At 35.5% G+C, this 18,547-nt stretch overlaps 2 protein-coding genes across 6 annotated transcripts in view; one reads left to right on the top strand and one right to left on the bottom strand.

Annotated features, from left to right (window-relative positions):
• DNAH11 (dynein axonemal heavy chain 11) overlaps nucleotides 1-4,792 on the top strand; it is a 220,978-nt gene extending 216,186 nt beyond the window's left edge. For both annotated transcript variants that reach the window (XM_039342134.1, XM_039342133.1), the window contains 6 exons: nucleotides 146-388; nucleotides 1,098-1,280; nucleotides 1,427-1,542; nucleotides 1,954-2,066; nucleotides 2,950-3,090; nucleotides 3,889-4,792. In XM_039342134.1, coding sequence (XP_039198068.1) covers nucleotides 146-388; nucleotides 1,098-1,280; nucleotides 1,427-1,542; nucleotides 1,954-2,066; nucleotides 2,950-3,090; nucleotides 3,889-4,136 — 1,044 coding nt within the window. In that variant the 3' untranslated portion in view covers nucleotides 4,137-4,792. The remainder of the gene's footprint in view (nucleotides 1-145; nucleotides 389-1,097; nucleotides 1,281-1,426; nucleotides 1,543-1,953; nucleotides 2,067-2,949; nucleotides 3,091-3,888) is intronic.
• On the bottom strand, nucleotides 4,378-16,809 carry CDCA7L (cell division cycle associated 7 like). 4 transcript variants are annotated; one of them, XM_039342137.1, is made up of 11 exons: nucleotides 16,716-16,809; nucleotides 15,677-15,746; nucleotides 13,993-14,115; nucleotides 13,388-13,525; nucleotides 12,385-12,696; nucleotides 11,189-11,260; nucleotides 9,336-9,506; nucleotides 8,146-8,274; nucleotides 7,194-7,343; nucleotides 6,850-6,986; nucleotides 4,378-5,645 (listed from the first exon to the last, which is right to left on the bottom strand). In XM_039342137.1, the coding sequence occupies exons 3-11, from the start codon at nucleotides 14,074-14,076 to the stop codon at nucleotides 5,612-5,614; spliced, it is 1,227 nt and encodes a 408-aa protein (XP_039198071.1). In that variant the 5' UTR covers nucleotides 14,077-14,115; nucleotides 15,677-15,746; nucleotides 16,716-16,809; the 3' UTR covers nucleotides 4,378-5,611. The 4 variants fall into 4 exon arrangements, with proteins under 4 accessions (XP_039198071.1, XP_039198070.1, XP_039198072.1 ...); XM_039342136.1 differs by lacking the exon at nucleotides 16,716-16,809 and adding an exon at nucleotides 16,511-16,645; XM_039342138.1 differs by lacking the exon at nucleotides 13,993-14,115 and having other exon boundaries at nucleotides 16,716-16,803.
• Between the last annotated feature and the right edge of the window lie 1,738 nt (nucleotides 16,810-18,547).

Below are 18,547 nucleotides of genomic sequence, written 5' to 3'. Positions count from 1 at the left end.
ATAAGAGAGATGGCTTCCTACTTGAAAAATAATCTATTAAAACTACTACAATAAGAAATAAGAATTTTACACTTTCACAGGCAGTATGCCAAAGCATTGAACAGATTTTGCCTGAAGTTGAAAAATGCTCTTTTTCTAATCACAGATTGAAGGCGATTTTGCTTTGGCTCCTGGTTTCCCATCTCCTCCCAATCTGGATTATATTGGCTACCACAAGTATATTGATGAAATGTTGCCCCCTGAAAGTCCTGCGTTGTATGGTCTCCATCCTAATGCTGAGACAGATTTCTTAACAGTTCTGTCTGATAATCTCTTCAAAACCTTGCTGGAAATGCAACCCAGAAATCTGCTTGCTGGAGAAATTATAGGACAGTCATTAGAAGAAAAGGTGAGACTGTGATATCCTGCTAGCGTTTATTCCATAACACCTTCACAGAACCAGAGTAATTCATAATTTTACTGCAATCAGAATTAAAACTTTGTTCCTTCCGAACATAAATGTTTGACAAGTAGGCATGTGAAAGTTGCATTAACTGTTCCAAATAGGGCAGAATTAGTTTTAGTCCATGCCTAAACTGAAACATTTATTTCAATTATTTTTATCCATATGGAGTGAAGCAGAAGGGGGGACGGCATGGAGACAGGAAAAAAAAGTCATGGAAATTGATGATGGCTCAGGTAGAAAAGGGAAGATTTTGAGAGATCAGGTAGACTGCACCAGGAACTGCTGAGGGAAGGAAGAGTGACAAGGCAGTTCACACAACTAACCCTCATAGCCCCATAAAACCCACTCGCGAATTTTGTTTCATTTGAACAACTAAAATATGTTGGTTTTTCTTTATGCTGAGTTACAGTTAATTCCAAACAGTTTGGCAGAATTTCTGGATTGTGATATTCTGATCTGAGGTTGAAACAAAATGCATTTTCTGTTTCATCTTATCCCAAATGACAAGCAGTATCTATATCCTTGTGGAGGTTTTTTTAATGCACTCTCCTGCATATTCAACACTTATTCCAACCAGAGTTTGCTTTATAGAGCATGATTAAATGTAAACAAATTGCATACCTGGTTATTTTACTTTTCTTTACTTTATAAGGTGAAAAATGTACTGGATGAAATTTTGGAAAAGCTGCCAGAAGAATTTAATTTAGCTGAGATAATGCAAAAGTCTGCTGTACGAAGCCCATATATTCTTGTGTGTTTTCAAGAATGTGAGAGAATAAATATTCTCATTAGAGAGATACGGAGATCATTAAAACAATTAGGCCTTGGATTAAAAGTAAGGAATATATTACTTTATTGTTATTAAATTTATTGCCACCTATCGTATCATGGGCTACTCTCTATATACATGTACTATTAGGAAAAATTGGATCTTAAACTAGTATTGTAAATTTAAATGTTTGTGTTGGTTCAAATTTCTAGGGTGAACTAACATTTTCATCTAGTATGGAAACTTTACAATCATCATTGTTTTATGACGAGGTACCAGATGCATGGACCAGTCTGGCTTACCCATCTACTTACAGTCTTGCACAATGGTAAATGCATTTCTTTAACCAATGGATCTCTTTAGTTACCTTATAAATCATAAATTGTATTTTTGAAAGTAAAAAAAGCATTACATTTCAAAAATCTTTTTGAACCTTAAAATGAGCATAACTATATTAGTATGATTTTGCATGTCTTATAACATTTTGATGTCTCAAAATTTAAAAGATGAAGTTTCTAAAATTTCTCCTAGATCATGTATTAATCTGTTCTGAATTTAACATATATTTTCTTTTTTATTAGAAGGTAATATAATTCATATACAACAGGCTGCTCCATACAACTTGTATGATCTACTACCAATAACCAAGAATACAGATGTCAAAGTGATATAAATTATATAAGGCAAACTATTCCCAAAATTAATTTCTTATGTTTACCATTACTATATTTTTATTCAGGTTTAATGACCTTCTTTTGAGATGCCGAGAACTTGATACCTGGACACAAGATCTTGTGCTTCCTGCAGTAGTGTGGCTTTCAGGTTTCTTTAATCCACAATCTTTTTTGACTGGTATGTTAATATTGATTCGTTATATTTAAATGTCAAGCAAAACATGCTGCATAATAAGGCTACAGTTTTAAAATAATTTCAAAGATTTTTTTTAATAGCTAGTTTCCTTAAAGTGTCACAAAGTTCAAACATCACAAATTATGTCAAGTAGTGAGTAGGCAGCCATATGGATCAATTGACTGAGTGAATGACCAAATGTATGAATGAATACAACATTAAAAAAAAACTTATCAAGAGGTAAGGTGATAGAAATCCAATTGAGAGACGATATAAGACACTGATGTGCTGAACGGATTTGTACTCACTTTTCTTATGAGTGGAAACTAGTATGATTTCTAATTATGAAAAGTAACATAAGTACAAATAGGGCATGGATAGACATTTGACGCTAAGCCATATTATGTCTTAGGTGTCATACAAATTGCATCTATAGAATCAGCGAATTTTTTTAGAAAAAAAGGGAAACAGAAAAGTATCAGAAGTTGTTTCAGTCTTAAAAATATATTTTATTGAAATTGACTTTTTGTTAATAACTAATATAGATTTATTGCTACAAAGTTGGATTAAATATTTTTTCCTCAGGAACAAAATTCCTCATTTCTCATCTTTACATGACTTTATACATAGCATTGAAAGTTTGGTGCAGTATTAAGGCCACAGGCTAGAAATTGGGAGATCATGAGTTCTATTTCCACTTAAGCATGCAGCTAGTTACCTAGAGCTTTCTCTCAGCCCTAGGAAGGAAGCAAAAAAGCACCCTGCCAAAAAAGAGAGATTTGTCTAGGGAGTTTTCAAGAATTGGACACAATGGGAGAGAAACGAATCCATAGTAATAAGTATGCAACCCGTAAAATAATTTGTATTTATCATATCTTCTTGAAAGCCATTATGCAAATTACAGCACGAAAAAACAATTGGTCTCTGGATAAGATGTGCTTGACTACTGATGTTACCAAAAAGAGTAGAGAAGATTATGGTCACCCACCAAGAGAAGGTGCATATATTTTTGGACTTTACATGGAAGGTAAGTTTATTAAAATTCTGTATTAACTATGATCTAGTTAGAGGACCCACCTGTAAAAAAATGATCAGTGTCAGACATATCAAAAAGAAGTATATTTTATAGAATCAGTGAAAAGTGTAGCAAGTTTTCTGACTACAAGCAGTCCTGGACATAGAATCACAGTAGAGGCCAGAACTTCCCAATTTAAGTGATGCAGTAATTAACTAAGCCAACCTGATTCTTTATGAACTTTTTTGCTGCATCATTAAGTAACTTGCTGTGGTCATTAAGCGGATCACAATGCTGTTAAGCAAATCCAGCTTCCCCCATTAACTTTGCTTGTTGGAAGTCCCCTGGGAAGGTTGTAAATGATGATAATGTGACTCTGGGACAAGGCAACAACTGTAAATACATGCCAGTTTGCCAAGCACTTTAATTTTGATCATGTAACTTGCAAGGAAGTCTTAAGTGTGAGGATCATAATGTCACTTTTTTCAGCACTATCCTTATTTTGCATTGTTGTTAAACAAATTGTCATTAATCAAAGACTATCTGCAAATTTTTAAAAAAATGGTGTTCACTATTTAATAATACTGTGAAATGAAGCACAATAAAGTAAGAGGGTATTCTATGCTTGCTGCTCAAATTTTGAAATGTATGTTATTTTTTCAACAGCAAGCCCCATTATTAATAAAAAGAATACAGAATATCAATGGGATTTCAGGCACAACGAAGCACGCAAATTGTAATTAATATTCTACCTAGCTAATTACACACTTCTGTCCTGCAGAAGTTAAAATGTGTATTTCTTGGTTTCAGGAGCAAGATGGGACATTCAAGCAGGAGTCGTAGCTGAAGCTCCTTTGAAGAACCTGACTCCCATGCTGCCTGTCATCTTTGCCAGAGCAATTCCGGTAGAGAGGCAAGAAACCAAGCACATTTACAAATGTCCAGTTTATAAAACTAAACTTAGAGGGCCCACCTACACATGGACTTTTAACTTAAAAACCAAAGAAAAGCCATCCAAGTGGGTGCTTGCAGGAGTAGCCTTGCTTCTGGAAGCTTAGCAATATATTTGCAGATACCTGTTGTATTATTTACAGCAAGGTAGCATAGTTCATGCATTAAATCATGTATATTTCTGTTTGAAATGACCACAAACAACCTTCAAAATAATGCTTTTATTGAATTCTTGTTCTATGCAACAGCTATAGTTACATCACTGCACATAGAAACAGTACATATGTACAAGTGAACCTGCAAAGGATTAAGTCACTGAGTCATACATGTTACATATGTAATATGTAGATGAACCTTTGGTTTACACCCCCTTCACCTGAGGGAATAACATTTCAAGTTTCTATAAATGGCACATTGGCCCCAGACAGAATGTATGCTGTAAGACCAATACAAGTTAATTTCAAAAAGTCACCTGTATGCTTTGCATAACAAAAGCAAAAAATAAATATATAATATAGCTGTATGCAAAAACTTAAAATCTTAATTATAATCAAAGAGTAAAATATGTTAACTATGGTAACTACTTTAACTGGGATTGCAAAAATACACAACACTACAATTTTGTAGCAAAAGCACACAGGACTCTTAATTCTGCTGCCACCTAGTGACCTTCTGTATTTTTGCAAACTATAGTTATCCTAAAAAAAAAAAGACACTATTAAGCGATGTGCAGTTTTCTTTCAATTAACATTAACAAAAAAAATGAAAATAAACTTGGCTTAATTTGTAGCCTAAATTAGTCATTTATTGTCCTGATTAATTTGCTAAGAGAGCACACTGAATATGAAAATAGTCAACACCACATCTGATGTGCAAAGACTTATATAATTTTCTTCTTGCTGTTTATCCTGTGAAGCTCCTGGCCATAAAGCAACTTTAAATCCAACAGAACTGAATGACAAATTTCAACAAATATATGTTTAGGACCAGGCTGGTCCTTGAAAAACAAAATGGCCATTAAGAAGCACCTTTTTTTTATCATTAGAGCAGCCATGTCTTTTCCTGGACTTTTATAACCGTTTCAGAACTGGGCTGAATTATGCCCTTACTAATTTTAAACAATATTGACCTTTATAGCATTTTTCTGCATATAAAGTAGAACAAACAGTGATTTGGATTGTTTGTCTTCAGAAGTTTAAAGATCTGACTTAAATTACAAAGGTCAATTTACTATTTATAAATTTTCTATTACTATTACTAAATATTTTACTATTATTATTACTAAATATTTTACTATTACTATTTCTAAATATTTTAGAATCATATTTCTAAACTAAGTCTCTAAAGAAAAACATTTTTAAACAGTAGATCATTTATTATGTGCAGGAAAATATTGCTGTTCCCAATATTAACAGCCTTTTCCCTTAGAAATATTTAATAAATCAAAAGTGGTTATTCTACATTTCTGAAATTATTTAAACATAATGATTATAAATGAAAGTTCAAGATTTAAATTTTTAAGTAAGTATAGTATATGCATAAATCACCAAGATCAGAATTCACACAGGTGTCTTGAGTATTTTCACTGATTTCCATTAACATGATGCATTGGCAAACTGCATAAAGAAGAAAAAACAAAATGTTTAGAGTTTAAGAAAGCAAATGTAACTATTATAAACTCTATTTCAAAGAGCTATAATGCCACCAATTGTATTATTCCAGCTTCTACTATAAATAGTAAGTCATGGTCTTTATAAGAAAAAAGCAAAATCATTAAATGCACTCATAAAATTATTTTTCAAAATTAAAAGTCTCTTATTTTTTACAAAAATATTGGACAGGTTGTTAGAATATTTAGAAGGAATATTTTATTTTAGCATTATACTCTTATTAAGACTCAGAGCCCATATCTCTCTTTAAAGTTTATTGAACGTCTTACTCTTCATAGGCTTTAAAAGTAACTTATCCAAGCAAATAAGTCTTATTAGACAAATATATTCTCAGAAAATTTAAGAGACCCTGGCGTGGGAAGAAAAAACTTTCTTATAGGGAATGATGTGAAATTGGAATTGGGTGAATGGGTAAGGGGGTGGGATATTGTAAAGGAGAAACTGATTGTCATGCATGATTGTACCCATGCTAGAAGAAGGTGGTCTTTGCCACCACCCACCTAACCACTTGCTATCACTGCTCTTGGATAAAGATTAGCACCAAGGACCCCTCATAAAAAACTTAATTTCATGCAGCTGCCTGGTGGGTTTTTTTTCATCTCAGCTCAGAATGGAGCAAGTAAGGAATATAAATATTCCAACAAGCACATAAAGTAATTATTAGCTCAAATAAATAAAATAAATACTTGTGGAACAGCATGTCTGCAGGTTTTGTGAAAAATTTATAACTCAAATTCACTCTCTGAGTCAACCTACCCCAAAAGATAGGAAAAACAAGAGGAGCAATAGATATGCCACCCTGAAAAAAAGATATAAATCTAAATAAATAAAAGTAAAATAAACATAGCAAATTAGACTATTATATACAGTGATTTCTTAAAACTGACAATATTGGAAATACCGTATATGCTGGCGTATTAGGCGACCCGGCGTATAAGACAACCCCCGTCTTTGTCGCCGAGCCGCATTCCTAGAATGTCGTCTTATACGCCGGAAACTACCAGTATTTCCGGCGTATAAGACGACTCGGCATATAAGACGACCCCCGTCTTTGGTGCCGAGTTTAGCGCTTCCGGAAGTCGTCTTATACGCCGGCATATACGGTACTTCTGATACAAACTACCCTACAAATGTTTAGGTATAAGCTTACCTTTCAAGGTACTCCCTTACATTGCTATAGCCATAAAGCTTTGCCAAGTGGATAAGTGTTCCCGTGGCACAGTAACCATCACGTTTCCGACAGTAGCTGCAATTGCATACTCCACGGCAAGGAGGGCACAACCATTCCTTAAAAATTGGAGAAGAGTATTAGTTCACCTTATAGGTTGTATTATCACATAAGCATAGAAATCACAAAGCTAGTGCCTGCATAGACACAATGTTGCATACTTCTGAAGAAATGCATAATAAAAATAAAGCAATCAGATCACCAATAATTTCACTGTAACTCCCATTTCATTATATAGCCCACAATTCAAGCAACTAGAGAATTACTGGATTCAGAAGTGCCACTTTCACATCTTCTCCATAGCGATTACGGAGACATGGCCCACAGAACTGTCCCCGCACACCGACACAGTCTTCATTATGACAAATTGTTTTTGTATCCATTGTCTTTTGGCGACACTGATGGCATGTGGTTCCCTAATATTGGGACAAATGATAATATTTTTAGAAAGCCACATCCAATACATACGAAGATAAACATGGTGCTTTTTATAAACCTATTCCTATTATTCTGATAAAAAAATTAACAAATTATCGAAGAACACAGATAATTACACATTTTTGTCGCTGGAATATTTTTTCACAACTCCCAATACAAATGCATGTTTCAAATAAGGCAAGATGAATTAGATAATACATTGAACTGGAATTGGAAACCAATTTATAAATGGAATTTTAAAAGCCTGTTCACTGTATTCGTTCTACAAAACTGTAGCAATATTTCAGGTTTTACAAGAGAGCAACATTAACACCAGCCCAAGCTTAATATAATGCTCAGTCATTTCATTCTGAAGAGATAATAATTATGCAAAAATTAACATTATAAGCAATTCCAAAATTCTATTTTTTTTATTTTCTTAAGTATTTACTTCTTTTTTGGGCAAGCATTGCTGCTAATACCTTGACAAGATAAATAACATTGGTAGTTATTTTACTTATTGGTAGTTATTTTGTCTGTGTTCTAGGAAATGTCAGTATAATTATAGACTGTAATTAAAATATTAAATACTTCACAATACACTATGACAGTAGGGAAGATTAACCCTGTTCATGGAAAGGTGATTCAACCAGTGTAAATAATACTGTGGCAGCTGGATCATTATATAAATGTAAAGATATGTCAAGAACATTGTGTGTATAAAGAGGGTAAAAAACTGATTAGATCTAAAATATTGCATTCATTCAATATATGTCAATATATAAAAAAAAAACAACCTACCAAAATCTTATGGTGGATTTTATCTTTATTGGTAAATGCAATATTTGCCAAGTCTTCATTTGTTATAACAATTGATCGAAGTGCTGCAATTCTTGATAATTTTCTTTTTTTTGGCATTCCTAAAATATGCTATAAAAAAAAAATCACCATCTCTAAATCAAATGCAGCTACAAACTCCGTTTTCAAGTGGACTTGCAGCCTAAATAGGTGTATAAGATTACCCACTAAAATATTTATATTTTTGAAAATGTAATGTTTATGTTTGCCTTAAGAGTAAGACAATTTTAAAAAAAATTATCTAGTGCAATAAATTATACATTATGTTTAATTATAAATTATTTCTTGAACTACAGAGTAAGTTTAGATTTTATTAATTTACTATACATTTATTCTTTTTATATTCTCCCTGTTTTCTTCCTTGACTTATTTTTCTGAAAATGTAATTCTCCCCCACTAATTGACTGTATACTACCATTTAACGATAGCACAAAAGATGAGAAAATATTGCAAAACATATTTTTTTATTTTATATCCCACCTTTATTATTTTTAAAAATAGCTCAAGGCAGTTAACATTCCTAATTTTCCTCGTCCTATTTTCCCAACAATAACCCTTTGAGGTGGGTGGAATCACTGGCCCAAAGTCATCCAACTTGCTTTCATGACTAAGAAAGGATAGAACTTATGAAATGGTAAATGGAAGAGTTAAGTGCAATTCGTTTGTACTTCATGCTTTTTATGGATTGTTCTCCAACCAAATCCAAAACTTCATTCTGTTTCCTTTTATACCATTATACTATTTAAATCCTGACATGGTTAGCATTTTTCAATGTAGAAAAATCTGGAAGTAGCATATTCAAATTTCCAGAGGCAATTTAGTGAAATTGCTCCTGGATCAGAATAGACGAAGTGTCTTCCCCAGTATATTTTGGACTATCCGTAACCTTCAAATGGTTCGTCCAGCTTATCAGTTTAATCCAAATTACAATCAAAGAATATTGTGATTGGAACAACTTGTAAACCCAGCAATCAATCGACTATAAACCACAAGACTGGCCACTCATTACCAGGATCATGATAGACCCTACACTATTCACTTAAATGTTGAGCTCATGCTTGATAAGTTCTATCCTTGCTACCTGCAAATTACCCTTTGTTAAAATAAATCCAAAACATAATTTTGGCGTGTACCCCATTTAATTTTCTCTTCAACAAGTTGTGGTAGGTTTCATTATCAAGGTATTCCACAGATGGGCTTCTCTCCACACCAAAGTTTTCTGGGGGACGAGCACTCCTGGTTGGATTAGTTCGACGCTGTATTGGGCCTCCTGAAGATATTTTCCTTGGTTTTTTCTTTCGTTTCTAAAACAAGAGAGAGATTTTCTTTATGAACACATAGCCTGAAGAAATAGCTGACCATAGCCACCTTGTTCAATCCACTTCAAATTCTTTTTTTAAATTTGCCTTTTATGGCACACTGCCAATCGCTATACATTTTAGGAGAGTATGTAACAAGAACAGATATATATTTGAACAAAACTAGAAAAAAGGTTGGAGACAAAAATAATTAATTTCAGAATTCTTTGTTCTAAGAGAGAAAATATCTGAAGGAACATGAAAAAGAGACCTACCATTTTCTTTGTTTTGCTGTATTTAGGTTAACTATTGTTACTATTATGCAACTACAACATTCTATAAATTACTTATCTATGTGTATTGGGGCTACAGTGCACAGGCTACAATATATCCACATCAAAAGAATACTGTCTAAGGCAGGGGTGTCAAACTCAATTTCATTGAGGGCCGCATCAGCATTGCGGTTGCCTTCAGGGGCCCAGGTGGGTGTGGTCAGGGTGGGTGCGGCCTACTGGGTGGGTGTGGATGGAGTGGATGTGGCCTACTGAGTGGGTGTGGCCAGCTCTACATTGTTCATATCAAGGGTGCCTGTGGGGGCCTGGGCAGGAGTGGGATAGATCTGAGGGTCTCTGGCAGAAGGGGGTGGGACCGGGGCAAGTGCCAAGGCATGGTCCACTGGAGGAGCCTCACTGTTCCTCTCAGGCCATGCAGGGGGGGGGCCTTATGGAGCTAAGACTGAATGCGTTTCAGCATAGATGCCCACCACAAAATTATACATTGGCTCCTGGCTGTTCCCTCACTGTTTCCAGAATGGCTTTGTGGGCCACATGAAACCACTTCACGTGCCACATCCAGCCCCCGGGCCTTGTAATAGTAATAGTAATAGTAGTAAAGTTGGAAGGGACCTTGGAGGTCATCTAGTCCAACCCCCTGCTCAGGCAGGAAACCCTACACCATTTTGGACAAATGGCTGTCCAGTCTCTTCTTAAAAACTTCCAGTGTTGGAGCATTTACTGCTTCTGGAGGCAAGCTGTTCCACTGATTAATTGTTCTCACTGTCAGGAAGTTTCTCCTTAGTTCTAGGTTGCTTCTCTCCTTGATTAGTTTTCACCCGTTGCTTCTTGTCCTGCCTTCAGGTGCTTTGGAAAATAGCTTAATTCCCTCTTCTTTATGGCAGCCCCTGAGATATTGGAATACTGCTATCATGTCCCCCCTTGTCCTTCTCTTCGTTAAACTAGACATACCCAATTCTAGCAACCGTTCCTTATATGTTTTAGCCTCCATATCTGGTCTAAGGGATACATATCTGATCTAAGGGATACAGCATTAGGTAAATAGTTACTGAATTGGTGAAAGAGGTGCACAAAATTGTGAAAAACTAATCTTGGTTCCTTCAGTTAGTCTGTTATCTTCCTAAATAGAGTATATATAAATTATGAAAACTTTTGAGTCTGAAAAAAATCAACATACTAGAAAAAAAATTCTGCAAATGCAAGTGTAGACAGATGATCCTTTCTGAGTCATGTCTGACTGAAAAGAAAAGTCACAATTTTATGACTTTATTGTATTTATGCTTGGTCCAAATAAAAAATATTTTTTTAAAAAAAGCCTGCAAAAATTAGTGATATTATAGTCAGTTTTAGAAATGCAAAAGAAAATTTTGAAAAAGAAAATATATTCATAATTACCGGAGCTGAGGAAGAAGTCTTCATTTGGATTGAGGGAGGTATAGAATCTAGTTCTGCTAGTAACTGAGCAAGCTGAAATGGGAAATGGTATTGATTTGCTCTATAAATCAAATACTTCTTAATGGCAATCTTATCTATATACTATTTCATGATGCATTTTTAAAAATATAAATCCTTACATTTTTAGAATAATTTTAATCATGTATCACATAGTTTAAAATTGCACTATTAGTTTCACTGTTCAAAATATTATAGTGAAAGTTTGGAGTTAATAATAAACTTATTCATATTTTCAAAGTTATGGAAACAATTACTTTATGTATTTATGCCATACTAGCAGGCTTTGTCATTCATTTCAAAGGGAAGGACAACAAATTCAAAGCATACTATGCTTTTCATGCTGGCACAATAGTTTAAAATGTACTAAATAGCAATATATGATTATATGCCATTATAAGCATGAGCAAACGTAACTATTTCAGTCCTTCACCCAGTGAGTGAGGAGGAAAGGCAGTATGAAGGCAGATGGCCCAACAAATCTTGGCATCAGTCTTATCTACTGCAGGTATGAAATTCAAGGAAAATACTTGGAACTTATAAGCAGAACTTCATTGAAAAACTTTAGGCATCATTTTTTTTGTCATATTAACCTTCCAGCATTCAGAGGAATAGTATGTGATATAGTGTTGAGTGCAACCATAAGAACAAATCTATAGGTAATATGGAATTCAAACCCAAACAAAATAATGAGTCTGAACTACCATAAATGCCGGCGTATAAGGCGACTTCTGCGAGCGCTGAAATCGGCGCCAAAGATGGGGGTCGTCTTATACGCCGAGTCGCCTTATACGCCGGAAATACTGGTAGTTTCCGGCGTATAAGACGACATTCTAGGAATGCGGCCCGGCTATAAAGACGCGGGTCGTCTTATACGCCGGGTTGCCTTGTACGCTGGCATTTACGGTACAGTAATATGTAAGTTAGGTTTGAAAATGGTTTGTTCCTACTAATACAGTAATGGGTAGTCCATCCTTGAATCCCTTACTAAAATCCAATTAATTTACCTGAGTTAAATACAAAAAAATATGTTTGATAAAACAAAAAGAGGCAATTAGAATTACATATGTCACAATTTCTCATTTCTTTGTGTTTTTTTTACTATTAATGCTACCAAAAAATACTGAATTAGTTCTTACCACAGCTTTATTTTCTTTTATATTCTGATCTCTTTTCAAAAGTACATTAGAATTTTCATCTGGTGCCTCATCTATCTCAGAGTCAGAAGAAGTATCTTGATCTTCATTTCTCCCATTTGTATTTTTTGTTTGATTACTGTTTGATGAACAGAACTTGGGTGAAGTCTTTTCAGCTGATTTGTTAGGAAGCTGCAATGCCCCTTGAATTTTGAAGCTTTTTTTCTTATGAGATGATTCAATTTCCATTTCTTCTTCCTTTTCTTTATCTTCCTCCATTAAAGATGGGTTGTTGTCTGGTTCTAATTCCATTGCCTAAAAAAAGATGAATAAATAAACCTATGTTATAGTTGCTCTTCCATTATGAAAAAAGCTAATATTTTATTTCCCTTAGCTACACCAACCGTATTAAAAGGTATCTTTTAAAAATATCTTATTTTTACTTAAATATTCATAATTATCTCATTTTTAATCAGTAATTTCATATGAATTGTTCAGGTTGGATTGGTACACAGAAAAGAAGCAAAAGACAGATTGCCAGAATCTACATTAGACAGCAGAAAATATTGTAGTAAAAATTTTTCATTTATAGATCCAAACAAGAACCAGCTTACTGTTACATCTAACTAATCAATTAATTCAAACATTCATTTGTTTGAAATACTTTAACAAAAAATGCACTGCAGAAATTACAACAGTTATCTTTAAATCCATAATCATACACAACACTAAGCCTAATTAAACACTATTAGTAACAAGTATTGGATGACGCAATAAAATGCAACTGCATATTTATTGGAAGAACACTCCATAGAGAAATAGAAATAGAACCTACAGCTAGGAAAAGAAGAAAAATTCACTGTCAGTTTTTTTCATTTGATTCTACTGCATTTTAGAAAGCAATTCTACAAGAAAAATCAAGTTGCAATTTAGGTAATGAGAGTTACAAGGAATTTTATTTACTGGATGAAAACTCTGCATAATTTGGTACAAATTTTTCCCCTACCATTCCTGATGTTCCAGGCAAATCAACATTCTCATTCCTGTCTTCCAATGACAATGTTTCAATGGGAATGTCAAGTTCAAAACCAAGAAAATCTTCTTCATCACTTGGGGCATTAAATATGTCAGCCAAATCCATTATCTGTCCAGTTCATTAAAAAATATAAAATAGTCAGCTTGCAAAAAATAATCATTTTGTACTATGAATGTTACTATATTGCTAATTTTCTACTCAGTTCTACTCCTTAAGTTACACTCAGAAAAACTAATAAATCAGTGGAGAGGAGATGCTAGGCAGGTTGATTCAGGTTGCAAAGTAGACTAAGTAATAAAGAAACAGAATTCAAAAATAACAGATATGGAAACTGTGCACATATAAGTAGCAAATAGTTATTAATTGTCTGAAGATAGGGAAATAAATATAAAAGACAAATGAGAGTCAATTGTAATCTAGCACATAGAATATTCTTACATTTAAAACCAACATACATTATTGTTAAGCCCAAATCTACCCAAAAATGGACAATCCCTTCAGCCAAAATAGAACTTATTATAAGACAATTAAGGAACAACACTACATAGTAAGGTATCTTAGTGAAATAAATATACCAGTTGTTGCACAGAGCTGTAAGGATAAGTTGACAAGCATTGTTGAACTGAGCAACAATTTAGTGGCATTCCAGTCCAGGTCATTATCTATCTGCTGTGACAGCCATTTCATTTTCTCCAGGACTAACAGGTACGTAGCCAAAACAATGAACATAATTATCAAAACATACAACATTATCAGAATAGTTTGAAGATGTCAGAGAAAAAAATAGCATTATATATATAATTCCTAAAAAAAATAAACCCACAGAGTTCAGCATGCTCAGTCACAAAAGTGCTATTTGGTGGAATACATTGAACAGAAGTATCCCATGGAAAAGACAGAAGAAACTTCTTTTGAGAGAATCAGTGTAATGATCCTCTGAACTTAATATTGTCCACACTGGCCACAGCTCTCTGGAATTTCAGATCACAAATCTTCTCTGCCTAACTAAAAATAGCAGGAATTGAATCATGTGCTCTATTAGTGAAAAAGAGCTTTTCTCTATAAGCCAAAATTGTTCGATATCAGGGGTAAGCAACCTTGGCTCTTTTATGACTTGTGAACTTCAACTCCCAGCTGGCTCAGGAATTCTGGGAGTTGAAGTCCACGAGTCATAAAAGAGCCAAGGTTGCCTACCCCTGTTCTATACTATTCTCAGTCCTCTTTCAATATTGTTAGAAGTTTTTCTCTATGAAGCTTTATAGGTTTTAACAATTTAACAGAAAGTGTACATGAAGAGCTATGAAATCTAGCTGCAATGAATAATTGGCTTCTAAGAATAAGCCTATTAATTTTTACCTTATTGTATAGTTGAGCTAGCAACTGCTATGATCATTATATGCTGAACTAATTTTGTCTTTGCATTTGCACTAGAAAACTCATTACAGAGTTGTAATTAATTATTAAAGGAAGGTGCATTCTCCAGGGAAGTACATTTTCACCTTCTGTGTAATGGATAGTAAGGATAATAGTGAAATTCCCAAACATATTGCAGTCCAGCCTCCCTATTTTGTTCTGATTTTAAGAATCATATTCAGGAGTTTCAGTACAGCCAAATACTTCAATTTAAATATGAACTATTCAATACATACCAGGTGTATAGTTAACAACTTTTATAGAGAACATAATAATGGTGCATTATGTTCTCCATAAAAGAAAGTGTTCTTACTACAAGCACTCTTTTCTTCCATCTGCTTACTAAAGTTTATTTTTCCTATTCCATTTTAGCAATTTGGGCACAATGGCTAATTGACTACAGGCTTTTAAACCAACAGTTGAACCCCCTCTCTTCTCCCCATGAGTGTTTTAAACTAACTATAGTTTAAGATAAGAATCTATCCATTTGACACACTTGTCCAAGTCACAGTCTTTCAATTATTAGGTTGGACATCTGTCTTAATTTAGGGCATGAGATCAGTGGCATCACATCCAGAGAACTAAGGTCTATTCACCATCCTTCTCTGCCCAGCCTTCCATTAAGTAGAAGACCCTTGCAATGCCATGTGAAATCCCCATCTGTATCATACAGTCAATCCATGAAGCTCTATCTTAGAAACCCCTAAGGACATGATGGCAATGATCCTCTTCTACTGTTGTTCTCTAATAACTGCATTAAGTAGCATTCAGCTATCAAGAACAGCAGCCACACAAAAGGAATCCCAATTTTCTTTCCAGATAAATTAGGGAAATGAATAAAATTACCCTTTTCATCAGTTTGGCCAAGAGCCAAATGCAATCCCAGGTTTTTCTTTTCAGAAGGAAAAGCTGGATCCTAAGCAGGCAAAAAAATAAAATAAAAATAGAAGGGAGAAGAAACAGCAAAAATCAGTAAACACAGCCAAGTTGCCCAAACTTGCAGGTTCCTTTCAATAGTTTTTGTTCAAATATTCAGAATTTCTTATATAAGGCCAGAAGATATTCAATAAACTTTATTATTCAGCCACTAATAGGCAACCTGATATCCTTTTGATATGTTTCATTAATAGTTCCTTCAATCCCTGCTAATGCTTAGAGTAATGTTTCTCAACTAATTTGCCTTCTAATTTTTAGCTTGAATTTCAATGATAGCTTAACTTTAGCTGAGTTCCTGGAGCATTCAAACACCTGAAGAGTTCCCCCGATTAGAAACAATTAAATTAAAGACTGGCGTATCTAAGAACGCAACTTTTTGCATAGTCAAGATACTGTTTCCTTAAGCTAAAAAGAATAGAGTCACAGCTTTATCTGACCACCTTTGCAGTTACAGTATCTGTAATGCGAAAATGCTTGATTGGAACCAGGTTGCCTATCCCAGTTTTATAACTGTACACATCTAGCAAGTATGTAACTACTGTTTCTTTATGCAAGGATACAAATTCTCTACAAGAAGACCCCCCCCCTCCTGCGTTATGAAACGCAAATTTATTCCGTGGACGCGAATTGGCGATCCTGAACAAACTTTCTCCAAAGTACTATTTCTTCTCAGAAGACGACCCGAGAAAGGGTGATGGGTGAGCAACCATTCCCCTACTCTTGAGAAAATTGAAACGGGCTAACTTTTCTGGGTTCAGATAGAAGCTTCGCGAGAGCTAGGCGCTCCAATCGCAGCCGATTGAAAAGCGCGCTCTCTGGCGTGTTCTCCTCCTACTCTCGCTGAGGGAGTTGAAACAAGAAGCGGGAGAAAGACCAATTCTTGGCCGCGTCGCTTCCAGCATCCCTCCCCCCACTTCCCCAAATAAAGCTGCAATATCGATCTACCTACCGCCGGGCGCAGGCTTGAAATGAAGACGGTGGATAAGGGGGCGGTGCCCGGGGTGGAGTCAGTCGGGTGGGCTGCGGAGAGCGCCTGGTTCCACCGGGGCGAAAGCACACGTGACGGGGCTCAAGGCGGAGACTGCCGGGCCCGTGGACATCCAGGCGACTCCAGCCACGGGGGTGGGGTGGGGTGGGGTGGGGGAGCGCTGGCGAGAGGTCCGCTCCCAGGGAAAGCGAGACCTCCCGAGGGCTCGAAGTCCGTTTTAGGTCCACCAGGTCTACCATTGGCTTAGGTCTTAAATAACGCGTTTTCCTTTAAATTTCATCAACACCATCCGACAGGGGAGTTGTTAAAAAAAAAATTCTTAAGTTATGCCAAGTGCTCCAAAGGGACTTTATTTTGCTTCGGAGCGGGCAATAAAGTCCCTTCGGAGCGGGCCAGAAAGATGCTGTGGGTTGCGTATATAAATGCAGGTACTTCTTGGAAAGAGACGCTAATAATTTAAAGACAGCTCTCTAAAATTCAGTGAATGAGAACAATCTCAAATACCAAACTAGATATAACAATTATATATTATACGAATTCTTACAAGACATCATTGCCCAAAATTTTAGTCAGATGGGTGACTATATAAACTATTCTTTCTGTAAGCTTACCTGGATCGCTGTTGCTGGAATATTTTATTCCTTACCCGCTTGTCCTGAGCTGAGTTAAGAAAAAAAGACAGCTGCATGAAATTAAAAATTAAGTTCTTACAATTGATCCCAAGCCAATAAACCCTTCCCCAAAGGAAAAGTTGGAAGGACCTTAATTTCCTATCTTAATTCTGTCTTTGAGTTCACTAGGTTTTGAGTCCACCTGAAGACTTCCTAACCAATTACTGGCCCTCCATGAGAATCCATTTTTCTGGGCTCTCTCCTTTAGCATGTAGAGACATAATCTGCCCAGTTATGGTTCAATCACACAACCTTTCATTGCCCTATTGAAGCACGCGGATCTCACTGGCTTCCCTTGCTATTCAGGGCACTCTGGTCATCACCAACAAGGTTCGCGGAGGCCTGAGGGCGGCTGAAACCAGCAGACACACAGCTTTGGTCAATAGGCGGGTTTTATCAACGAAGGGTATCACGCACACACATTCACTGGGTATTAAAAAAAAATCAGATATTTACCAACCATGAAATGACTTAATTTGGGCAACTATCTCAAATTCATAAATTCCCTTTACTACCTACCAGGTCAAGTTACCAGAAAGACACCCTTTGGGCAAATGGCAGGGTGTGGCTATCCTGGAACTCAGTCTTCCAAGTGAGCTCAGGTTACTAGCTGGCTCACCAATAATGTTGAAATAGTTTTTTCCTTACCCAGCTTGTCCTCAGCCAGATTGAGTTTCTAAGAAGAAGAAGAAAAAAAAGGCAGGCAGCTATCTGAAGTTAAGTTCTTGGTCTTCTCCAAGAGTACCGACAGCAAACTGTTGGGAGAGCAGCTGCAAAGATGTCTTCCTACCAATACAGGTTTTATACATTGCAATCAGTCCCTCCTTCTCAATACCATCCTCTTACCCATTCACCCAATTCCATCATTGCATATCCCATATAAGGAACTTTGGTCCTCCCATAACAGGGTCTCTTTAAGTTTTTACAGAATACATTTATCTAATGAAAAGCAATCCTTGAGAAGTACACCTTATCTCAAATGCCTGGGTCAGCTACTTTCAAGGTCTATGAACAGTGAAGAGTAAGAAGGCCAACAATTCTTAAAGGAAACAAAACAAGACATGGTTTCTGAGCCTTAATAAGAATCTAAGTGCTCAAATAAAATATTCTTTCAAAATATTT

This window comes from Crotalus tigris, unplaced genomic scaffold, assembly GCF_016545835.1.
Source record: "Crotalus tigris isolate CLP2741 ecotype Arizona unplaced genomic scaffold, ASM1654583v1 scf7180000017774.6281472, whole genome shotgun sequence".
NCBI classification, from domain to species: domain Eukaryota; kingdom Metazoa; phylum Chordata; class Lepidosauria; order Squamata; family Viperidae; genus Crotalus; species Crotalus tigris.
This window is presented reverse-complemented; position numbering and strand designations above follow the sequence as displayed.